General features: G+C 47.3%; 1 protein-coding gene across 1 annotated transcript in view; it reads left to right on the plus strand.

Moving 5' to 3' along the window:
• The window catches only part of LOC118399737 (potassium voltage-gated channel subfamily D member 3-like), a 30067-nt gene that overhangs the window by 9207 nt on the left and 8481 nt on the right, over positions 1-12379 (plus strand). Inside the window, exon 3 of the mRNA XM_052474554.1 lies at positions 5225-5317. Within this exon, the coding sequence (XP_052330514.1) occupies positions 5225-5317 (93 nt within the window). The remainder of the gene's footprint in view (positions 1-5224; positions 5318-12379) is intronic.

Below are 12379 nucleotides of genomic sequence, written 5' to 3' on the forward strand. Positions count from 1 at the left end.
GATCTGACTTTTGGACATAGAGCTGAACCAACATACATTCTCAAGTTGAATTGTATCTTCAATGAACTTTACATTTTTGGTTGAGTGAACATACAATTCAACTTGAGAATTAATTTAACCTTATTTGCATATTTACCAGAGTGCTTTGCCTATCGAGTGAATGGTAGTTACAACCCATGACTGTTTGTTAGCAACATGGGTGTTGTATTCCTCGGTGTTTAGTACTGTAGCCTACACCAAGTGAGTTTCTAAGTGAGTATGTTATCTTTAAATTAAAGACTTTATGACAATACATATACAGTTGAAGTCGGAAGTTTACATACACCTAAGCCAAATACATTTAAACTCAGTTTTTCACAATTCCTGACATTTAATCATAGTAAATATTCCCTGTCTTGGTTCAGTTAGGATCACCACTTTACTTTAAGAATGTGAAATGTCAGAATGATAGTAGAGATAATTATTTATTTCAACCTTTGTAAACTTCTGACTTCAACTGTATCATAAAACCTTTCTTTGGGGGCCTAGTTACACCCTAACACAGTGGTCTGAAACTTCTGGTTTACAGGCCAGATCAAGCCTGCAAGTCACAATTTGCTGCCTTACACAGTGATATGTAATTGGAATCCAACCAGAGTGAGGATATCCAACAATTGGAACTTTTAATCACCCGCAACCATTCAGAATGATTGCCGGGGAAGATTGATTATTGAGACTACCTAAATCATATAAACTGTAACGTCTCAGTAACAGGTGCAATAAGTCCAACTACTAACAGATTAGATTAGTAAAACAAAGTATGTTATTTATGTTTGGGTAGAATAAGATTGAAACAAACAATTCTGAAAAATCAACCTGCACCAGAGTATAAGCTGTAACGAAATTCGTATGAGAGATCGGACCAATGTGCAGCGTGGTAAGTGTTCATATGTTTAATAAAACTGAACACTGAGCAAAACAACAAAGCAACAATCGAACAGTCCTGCAAGGTGACGAAAAACACTAAACAGAAAATAATCACCCACAACTAAAATGGGAAAAACAGGCTAACTAAGTATGATTCTCAATCAGAGACAAAGAACGACACCTGCCTCTGATTGAGAACCATACCAGGCCAAACACATAAACACAACATAGAAAAAAGAACATAGACTACCCACCCCAACTCACGCCCTGACCAAACTAACACATAGACAGACATAATAAAGGAACTAAGGTCAGAACGTGACAGTACCCCCAAAGGTGCGGACTCCGGCTTCAAAACTCAACCTATAGGGGAGGGTCTGGGTGGGCGTCTGTCCGTGGTTGCGGCTCTGGCGTGGGACGTGGACCCCACTCCACCATAGTCTCTGCCCACTTAAGTGGCGCCTTGGGAGCGGTGACCCTCGCCGCCGACCTAGGACTGGGGACCCTTGCCGCGGGTCCCGAATGGACGGGAGATTCCGGCAGCACCGGACAGGAGGGAGACTCCGGCAGTTCCGGAGTGAAGGTCGATTCCGGCAGTTCCGGAGTGAAGGTCGATTCCGGCAGCTCCGGAGTGAAGGTCGATTCCGGCAGCTCCGGAGTGAAGGTCGATTCCGGCAGCTCCGGAGTGAAGGTCGATTCCGGCAGCTCCGGAGTGAAGGTCGATTCCGGCAGCTCCGGAGTGAAGGGCGATTCCGGCAGCTCCGGAGTGAAGGGCGATTCCGGCAGCTCCGGAGTGAAGGACGATTCCGGCAGCTCCGGAGTGAAGGGCGATTCCGGCAGCACCTGAGTGAAGGGTGGCTCCTGACTGACGGGCGGCTCTGGCAGCTCCTGACTGACGGGCGACTCTGGCAGCTCAGGACAGACGGGCGGCTCTGGCAGCTCAGGACAGACAGGCGGCTCTGGCAGCTCAGGACAGACGGGCGGCTCTGGCAGCTCAGGACAGACGTGCGAACCTGGAGGGAGGAGACCTACAGGAGGCCTGGTGTGTGTGGAGGAGACACCGGATGGACCGGGCTGTGGGGGAGCACTGGAGCCCTGGTGTGCAGCCTTGGCACCACTCCTCCAGGCTGGATGACCCCTTTAGCCCGGACCCTCCAGAGTGCAGGCACAGGTTGAACCGGGCTGTGGGTGAGCACTGGAGATCTGGTGCATACCACTCGCACCTCTCCCTTAGGCTCAATACCCACATACAAGCCTAAGATCACCATGTGCAATGCCAAGCGTCGGCTGGAGTGGTGTAAAGCTCTCCGCCATTGGACTCTGGAGCAGTGGAAGGGCGTTCTCTGAAGTGATGAATCACACTTCACCATCTGGCAGTCCAACGGATTAATCTGGGTTTGGTGTATGCCAGGAGAATGCTACCTGCCCGAATGCATAGTGCCAACTGATTCTCCTTCACTGCAGCCGAGGTGAGTAAAATATTTAAACGTGTTAACCCTCGCAGGGCTGCAGGCCCAGACGGCATCCCCAGCCGCGCTCTCAGAGCATGCGCAGACCAGCTGGCTGGTGTGTTTACGGACATATTCAATCAATCTCTATCCCAGTCTGCTGTTCCCACGTGCTTCAAGAGGGCCACCATTGTTCCTGTTCTCAAGAAAGCTAAGGTAACTGAGCTAAACGACTACCGCCCCGTAGCACTCACTTCCGTCATCATGAAGTGCTTTGAGAGACTAGTCAAGGACCATATCACCTCCACCCTACCTGACACCCTAGACCCACTCCAATTTGCTTACCACCCAAATAAGTCCACAGACGATGCAATCTCAACCACACTGCACACTGCCCTAACCCATCTGGACAAGAGGAATACCTATGTGAGAATGCTGTTCATCGACTACAGCTCAGCATTTAACACCATAGTACCCTCCAAACTCGTCATCAAGCTCGAAACCCTGGGTCTCGACCCCGCCCTGTGCAACTGGGTACTGGACTTCCTGACGGGCCGCCCCCAGGTGGTGAGGGTAGGTAACAACATCTCCACCCCGCTGATCCTCAACACTGGGGACCCACAAGGGTGCGTTCTGAGCCCTCTCCTGTACTCCCTGTTCACCCACGACTGCGTGGCCACGCACGCCTCCAACTCAATCATCAAGTTTGCGGACGACACAACAGTGGTAGGCTTGATTACCAACAACGACGAGGCGGCCTACAGGGAGGAGGTGAGGGCCCTCGGAGTGTAGTGTCAGGAAAATAACCTCAGCATCCTGTCGGGCTGTATCACCGCCTGGTACGGCAACTGCTCCGCCCACAACCGTAAGGCTCTCCAGAGGGTAGTGAGGTCTGCACAATGCATCACCGGGGCCAAACTACCTGCCCTCCAGGACACCTACACCACCCGATGTCACAGGAAGGCCATAAAGATCATCATCAAGGACAACAACCACCCGAGCCACTGCCTGTTCACCCCGCTATCGTCCAGAAGGCGAGGGCAGTACAGGTGCATCAAAGCTGGGACCGAGAGAGTGAAAAACAGCTTCTATCTCAAGGCCATCAGACTGTTAAACAGCCACCACTAACATTGAGTGGCTGCTGCCAACACACTGACTCAACTCCAGCCACTTTAATAATGGGAATTGATGTAAAATATATATCACTAGCCACTTTAAATAATGCTACTTAATATAATGTTTACATACCCTACATTATTTATCTCATAGGTATACGTATATACTGTACTCTATATCATCTACTGCATCTTTATGTAATACATGTATCACTAGCCACTTTAAACAATGCCACTTTGTTTACATACTCATCTCATATGTATATACTGTACTCGATACCATCTACTGTATCTTGCCGATGCCACTCTGTACCATCACTCATTCATATATCTTTATGTACATATTCTTTATCCCTTTACACTTATGTGTATAAGGTAGTAGTTTTGGAATTGTTAGCTAGATCACTCGTTGGTTATTACTGCATAGTCGAAACTAGAAGCACAAGCATTTCGCTACACTCGCATTAACATCTACTAACCATGTGTAGGTGACAAATAAAATTTGATTTTGATTTAAAGTTTGTTGGAAGAGGAATAATGGTCTGGGGCTGTTTTTCATGGTCTGGGCCTGGCCTCTTAGTTCCAGTGAAGGGAAATCTCATCACAGCAGCATACAATGAAATTCTAGATGATTCTGTGCTTTCAACTTTGTAACCGCAGTTTGGGGAAGGCCCTTTCCTGTTCCAGCATGACAATGATTCCGTGCACAAAGCGAGGTTTGTCGAGATCTCTGTGGAAGAACTTGACTGGCCTGCACAGAGCCCTTCCCTCAACCCCATCAAACACCTTTGGAATAGATTTGAACGCAGGCTGCCCAACCTCACTAATGCTCTTGTGGCTGAATCCCCAAGTCCCCATAGCAATGATCCAACATCTAGTGGAAAGCCTTCCCAGAAGAGTGGAGGCTGTTCTAGCAGCAAAGGGGGGACCAACTCCATTATTATTGGCCTTGATTTTGGAATGAGATGTTCGACGAACAGGTGTCCACGTATTTTTGGTCTTGTAGTGTATCCCTCTCACAGGAGCTAGGCTATACTTCCAGATGAATTCATCCAACTGAGAACTTCAAAGAGTATCATTCAGAGACATCAAACGCAGTGTTACTGTCCACCATTGGACAGACTGTGTGTGTAGTTTGATTGACAGTAAATGGATCAGATCACTGTTGATGGAGACTCGAGTATTTCCAGCTGTTGTCCAATGTTGTGCCTAGCCGCATTTGTTGCAAACAGGAGGTGTCGGCATATTGTTTTTTTTAAATGTGTTTTAACATGATTGTGATTGAAAGAGGTTAAAAATGTTTAACTGATAGATACAACAACAAAAAATTCAATTGAAATTGAATCAAGTCCAGTCATTTTTGTGAGACTAGGATGAGTCATTCACAAAAGAAATGTAAAGAATTATCCAGATGAGTAAAAAGCACTTTCTGCCTTTTTGTTTCTTTCTGTCTGTCTATTCTATATTTTTCAACTCTCTGAAGCAACAACCTTACAAGCAAAACAATATCCACGAGATATTTAAATCAGCCATCACATGATGTTACAATGAAATTCTACACATGCAGCATTCTCTCTGCGCTTGATTCTGCCAGAAAAGACTGTATGTGCCACTGATGTTTCAGTCTTAACTGTTTGTTTGGTAGCCATGTTAATAATGAAACAAAATACCTGGAGCTCAAATATTAACAATGTTTGTTTGCATTGTATGTTTTTTATCTCTGTGTTTCTGTGTGTTTTCTGTTTGTCCACCAAGGGATCAGAGGAAGAGGAACAGCAGCTCAACAAGGGCATGTCGTTATTAGAGAGCCAACACCACCACCTATTGCACTGTCTGGAGAAGACCACTGTGAGTCTCTAGTCCAACCATACTCTACAGATCTAGGATATTCATTTGATCGCCTTGTTGCAGGAGAACTGTCCTGCAGTGCTGGAAATGTACAACTTTTTAACTTGAGGTTTAAAAAGGCCTCTGAATTTCCACTTTGAAACTTGATTTTACCTTAGGATAAATGTATCAACCCAATCCACGTAATAATTCGCATTTCCTGTTGCTGTGGGATTATTTTCCTGCTGTAGCAAACACTCTTAAATTAAGAGCCTACATCTGTATGAATATAAAACCATACTCTAACCATAGTGTACCATCCTCAATAAATAGAAAACCATACTCTACCATACACAATAAATAGAAAACCGCACTCTGACCATACTCTACCATACTCAATAAATAGAAAACCATACTCTAACCATACTCTACCATACTCAATAAATTGAAAACCGTACTCTAACCATACTCACCAAATAGAAATCCATACTCTGACCATACTCTAGCATACTCAATAAATAGAAACCACAGTCTTGCCATACTCTACCATACTCAATAAATAGACAAACCTACTCTACCATACTCAATGACTAGAAAATTAGGGCTCCTCTGAACAAAACATTATTTTATTTTTTTAATTCTAATAATGGAGACATGTTTGTATTTGTATTTATTATGAATCCCCATTCATCTACTCTTCCTGGGTTCCAGAAGAATTAAGGCAGTTATACATTTTTTAAACATTACAATACATTCACAACAGATTTCACAACATATTAAGTGTGTGCCCTCAGACCTCACAGTCCCCGCTGTTCCATAAGGTGTATTTTTATCCGTTTTTTAAAATCAAATTTTACTGCTTGCATGAGTTACTTGATGTGGAATAAAGTTCCATGTAGTCATGGCTCTATGTAGTACTGTGCGCCTCCCATAGTCTGTTCTGGACTTGCGGACTGTGAAGAGACCTTTGGTGGCATGGCTTGTGGGGTATGCATGGGTGCCCGAGCTGCGTGCCAAAAGTTCAAACAGACAGCTCGGTGCAATCAAAAAGTCAATACCTCTCACAAATACAAGTAGTGATGACGTCAATCTCTCCTCCACTTTGAGCCAGGAGAGATTCATATGCATATTATTAATGCTAGCTCTCTGTGTACATCCAAGGGCCAGCCGTGCTGCCCTGTTCTGTTCTGAGGCAATTGAAATGTTCCTAAATCCCTCTTTGTGGCAGCTGACCACACAACTGAACAGTAGGTGCGAAAAAACTAGGGCTTGTAAGAATTGCTATGTTGATAGTGCTGTTAAGAATGCAGAGTAGCACTTTATTACGGACAGAATTCTACCCCATCCTAGCTACTGTTGTATCAATAGTAGATAGTTTACAATCTCATTAACTTACTCAATTACCACCTTATTCATTACAATATTTAGTTGAGGTTTAGGGTTTAGTGAATGATTTGTCCCAAATACAATGCTTTTAGTTTTTGAAATATTTAGGACTAAATTATTCCTTGCCACCCATTCTGAAATGAACTGCAGCTCTTTGTTAAGTGTTGCAGTCATTTCAGTAGCTGATGTGTATAGGGTTGAGTCATCCGCATACATTTACTCAAAGCCAGTGGCATGTCGTTAGTAGAGATTGAAAAAAGTAAGGGGCCTAGAAAGCTGCCCTGGGGAATTCCTGATTCCACCTGGATTTTGTTGGAGAGGCTTCCATTAAAGAACACCATCTGTGTTCTGTTAGACAGGTAACTCTTTATATAGCGGATGGTAAATCCTCCTTATAATACAAGCTTTGTTTCCAGAAGGTATCAAAATTGTAAATAAATGTTAAACTCACAGAGCTGCAATAGCCTCGTAGACAGTTATGGAGGACTAAAAGTCTGCTGAACCATTCAATGCCACGATTTAGGGAGGGCAGAGGGCCAGATATTTGTTGGTGTCAAGTAGTGACCCAATCAGTTCTTTTAAATCCATCTTCAGCTGTTGTGAATTGCCCTTCATAATGTCATTCGACCCCCACATGAACCAATCGAGTATCACCCCCCGGTGACTGACACACAGCCTCAGGAAGCAACCTGGTGATATCCTGAACTTTTGCCTCAGTAAAACACAAAGTCTTTGCCCCAGGTACAGATCTATGCCTCACCATTGAACTCCCTATCACAATAGCTGGAAGGATCCGGCCTCTGACGTGTCTCGAAGTTGATTGCGAGGCCAGAGCCACATAACGCACCTGTGAAGAGGGATGCTGAGACGCCGGCTGCGTGCAGGCCACAACAGCCAAAGGGAATGAGCTCTGATCGAGAGAGCACGGCCCAGCGGAGGGGGGCCGCGGTGGTCCATTCTCTGCCCAGGCAGTTGATTGACTAGGACAGGGAGAGGTAGCTGGAGGGGCATCCACAGCCATGGAGAGAACACCCAAGTACCCGGCAAAAGATAGCTGGTACAGGGGCTCAAAACTATTTCAAAGTCTTAAGTCCGGATGCGGGGGAAGAAGGCAGGCGTGCGGACAACAATTCCTCTTCTTCTTTCTGGTTCCGAGACAAATCCATTTACACTCACCTGGAGTCGAACAATGAGCAGCTATTTTCTGGTTCAAGCTTGTAGAGGCGTGCAGTGACGGAAATTGATCATAGTCCAGGAAGGTCCCATTATGATCTTCTTGGATGTTTTGATAGGAAGCATTTGAAGATGCCGATAGGATCATGGAATTCTTATTCAGTTCAAGGCGCTTGGTCAAATGTTTTATTTGTTCATGAAGATTAATAATCCTTTCTTTAGCTGCATCAAGTTCAATACATTTTTCACAAATGGACCTTTCCCCGTGACAGCTATGAACATGTCGCAGATGATACACTTAATAGCACGCGAGTCCCCAGCAGATTCAAAGGAACTTTCACTGCTGAATGCCGACAGTTCAAGAGAACAAACATTTCCTGGCGCTGCCAGGGACTTAGATGCTCCCTCTATGGCCGCGCCCCTACCAGCGCCTCGCACAACTGTGATGTTGTCGGTCTCTTTGAATGTGAAGAGTGAGAGAGAAGTGCAGGGGGTCGGGGGATGGCTGAGTCTGTTGTCAGTGGCAGGTCGCCTACTGTTCCTTGCTACGCACCGGACCGGCTGCGTGTTAGTGTTTGGTGTAGCCTCTCAGAGCTGTGTCGGGCGTGTCCCCAGTGTCTAGTCGTGGGGGATATAAAACATACAATTATAGCAGGTACTGGCCAACAATTGGAGTCACACTCACACGCTGGAAATAAGCACTTTCCTTTAGTAGTTCCATAGAGAGCGTTGTAGGAGTTGAGCTCTTGGGAGCCTGGCTCTTGGAGATGAGGGAGTAAAAAACTAAGACGTTAGATGTGTTACTTGCAGAGTTTTGATTAAACGGTTATACAAAGTTTGGCAGGTAGCCAAGTTGCGACAAACAGCACAGCAGCAGCACCCTACCCCCCCTCTCCCCCGTAAATTGTTTTTAAGATGACTAAAACCAAATATAGTGTATGTAGAGAATATAATGAAACCTGTTTTTAAATAAGATCATCTTTGAGAATAATCCCCAAAATAAAAACTCTACAGCAGGGAGAATCTAAAATGTCCAAAATGTCATGGCTTGGGGGCCATCAATTTTGTTATAATGTTTGAGTCACTCAGATAGCATAAGCACACGGCAAACTGCGTAGAATTGCAGAACATTTTATTTAAAACAGATTTTTGTTTCTCAGCCCCATGGCAAAATTTGTAAAATTGCTGGAGACTAGCTTTAAACCCGTAAAATGTTCTCTCCCCCCAGAAAAAGGATGCCCCCGGAGCACCCCACCAATGCTAACTTTACCACTGCTGCTGAAAACAATCCTAGGGGAAACACTGGTTGACCTGTTACCAAGCATTTACATTACATTTACATTTAAGTTATTTAGCAGACGCTCTTATCCAGAGCGACTTACAAATTGGTGCATTCACCTTATGACATCCAGTGGAACAGCCACTTTACAATAGTGCATCTAAATCTTTTAGGGGGGGGGGGTGAGAAGGATTACTTATCCTATCCTAGGTATTCCTTAAAGAGGTGGGGTTTCAGGTGTCTCCGGAAGGTGGTGATTGACTCCGCTGTCCTGGCGTCGTGAGGGAGTTTGTTCCACCATTGGGGGCCAGAGCAGCGAACAGTTTTGACTGGGCTGAGCGGGAACTGTACTTCCTCAGTGGTAGGGAGGCGAGCAGGCCAGAGGTGGATGAACGCAGTGCCCTTGTTTGGGTGTAGGGCCTGATCAGAGCCTGGAGGTACTGAGGTGCCGTTCCCCTCACAGCTCCGTAGGCAAGCACCATGGTCTTGTAGCGGATGCGAGCTTCAACTGGAAGCCAGTGGAGAGAGCGGAGGAGCGGGGTGACGTGGAGAGAACTTGGGAAGGTTGAACACCAGACGGGCTGCGGCGTTCTGGATGAGTTGTAGGGGTTTAATGGCACAGGCAGGAGCCCAGCCAACAGCGAGTTGCAGTAATCCAGACGGGAGATGACAAGTGCCTGGATTAGGACCTGCGCCGCTTCCTGTGTGGGGCAGGGTCGTACTCTGCGGATGTTGTAGAGCATGAACCTACAGGAACGGGCCACCGCCTTGATGTTAGTTGAGAACGACAGGGTGTTGTCCAGGATCACGCCAAGGTTCTTAGCGCTCTGGGAGGAGGACACAATGGAGTTGTCAACCGTGATGGCGAGATCATGGAACGGGCAGTCCTTCCCGGGAGGAAGAGCAGCTCCGTCTTGCCGAGGTTCAGCTTGAGGTGGTGATCCGTCATCCACACTGATATGTCTGCCAGACATGCAGAGATGCGATTCGCCACCTGGTCATCAGAAGGGGGAAAGGAGAAGATGAATTGTGTGTCGTCTGCATAGCAATGACAGGAGAGACCATGTGAGGTTATGACAGAGCCAAGTGACTTGATGTATAGCGAGAATAGGAGAGGGCCTAGAACAGAGCCCTGGGGGACACCAGTGGTGAGAGCGCGTGGTGAGGAGACAGATTCTCGCCACGCCACCTGGTAGGAGCGACCTGTCAGGTAGGACGCAATCCAAGCGTGGGCCGCGCCGGAGATGCCCAACTCGGAGAGGGTGGAGAGCAGGATCTGATGGTTCACAGTATCGAAGGCAGCCGATAGGTCTAGAAGGATGAGAGCAGAGGAGAGAGAGTTAGCTTTAGCAGTGTGGAGCGCCTCCGTGATACAGAGAAGAGCAGTCTCAGTTGAATGACTAGTCTTGAAACCTGACTGATTTGGATCAAGAAGGTCATTCTGAGAGAGATAGTGGGAGAGCTGGCCAAGGACGGCACGTTCAAGAGTTTTGGAGAAAAAAAAGAAAGAAGGGATACTGGTCTGTAGTTGTTGACATCGGAGGGATCGAGTGTAGGTTTTTTCAGAAGGGGGTGCAACTCTCGCTCTCTTGAAGACGGAAGGGACGTAGCCAGCGGTCAGGGATGAGTTAATGAGCGAGGTGAGGTAAGGGAGAAGGTCTCCGGAAATGGTCTGGAGAAGAGAGGAGGGGATAGGGTCAAGCGGGCAGGTTGTTGGGCGGCCGGCTGTCACAAGACGCAAGATTTCATCTGGAGAGAGAGGGGAGAAAGAGGTCAGAGCACAGGGTAGGGCAGTGTGAGCAGAACCAGCGGTGTCGTTTAACTTAGCAAACGAGGATCGGATGTCGTCGACCTTCTTTTCAAAATGGTTGACGAAGTCATCTGCAGAGAGGGAGGAGGGGGGGAGGATTCAGGAGGGAGGAGAAGGTGGCAAAGAGCTTCCTAGGGTTAGAGGCAGATGCTTGGAATTTAGAGTGGTAGAAAGTGGCTTTAGCAGCAGAGACAGAAGAGGAAAATGTAGAGAGGAGGGAGTGAAAGGATGCCAGGTCCGCAGGGAGGCGAGTTTTCCTCCATTTCCGCTCGGCTGCCCGGAGCCCTGTTCTGTGAGCTCGCAATGAGTCGTCGAGCCACGGAGCGGGAGGGGAGGACCGAGCCGGCCTGGAGGATAGGGGACATAGAGAGTCAAAGGATGCAGAAAGGGAGTAGAGGAGGGTTGAGGAGGCAGAATCAGGAGATAGGTTGGAGAAGGTTTGAGCAGAGGGAAGAAATGATAGGATGGAAGAGGAGAGAGTAGCGGGGGAGAGAGAGCGAAGGTTGGGACGGCGCGATACCATCCGAGTAGGGGCAGTGTGAGAAGTGTTGGATGAGAGCGAGAGGGAAAAGGATACAAGGTAGTGGTCGGAGACTTGGAGGGGAGTTGCAATGAGGTTAGTGGAAGAACAGCATCTAGTAAAGATGAGGTCGAGCATATTGCCTGCCTTGTGAGTAGGGGGGAAGGTGAGAGGGTGAGGTCAAAAGAGGAGAGGAGTGGAAAGAAGGAGGCAGAGAGGAATGAGTCAAAGGTAGACGTGGGGAGGTTAAAGTCGCCCAGAACTGTGAGAGGTGAGCCGTCCTCAGGAAAGGAGCTTATCAAGGCATCAAGCTCATTGATGAACTCTCCGAGGGAACCTGGAGGGCGATAAATGATAAGGATGTTAAGCTTGAAAGGGCTGGTAACTGTGACAGCATGGAATTCAAAGGAGGCGATAGATAGATGGGTAAGGGGAGAAAGAGAGAATGACCACTTGGGAGAGATGAGGATCCCGGTGCCACCACCCCGCTGACCAGAAGCTCTCGGGGTGTGCGAGAACACGTGGGCGGACGAAGAGAGAGCAGTAGGAGTAGCCGTGTTATCTGTGGTGATCCATGTTTCCGTCAGTGCCAAGAAGTCGAGGGACTGGAGGGAGGCATAGGCTGAGATGAACTCTGCCTTGTTGGCCGCAGATCGGCAGTTCCAGAGGCTACCGGAGACCTGGAACTCCACGTGGGTCGTGCGCGCTGGGACCACCAGATTAGGGTGGCCGCGGCCACGCGGTGTGGAGCGTTTGTATGGTCTGTGCAGAGAGGAGAGAACAGGGATAGACAGATACATAGTTGACAGGCTACAGAAGAGGCTACGCTAATGCAAGGAGATTGGAATGACAAGTGGACTACACGTCTCGAATGTTCAGAAAGTTAAGCTTACGTACAAAGACGGCTATGTAGCT

This window comes from Oncorhynchus keta, chromosome 21, assembly GCF_023373465.1.
Source record: "Oncorhynchus keta strain PuntledgeMale-10-30-2019 chromosome 21, Oket_V2, whole genome shotgun sequence".
Lineage (NCBI taxonomy): Eukaryota > Metazoa > Chordata > Actinopteri > Salmoniformes > Salmonidae > Oncorhynchus > Oncorhynchus keta.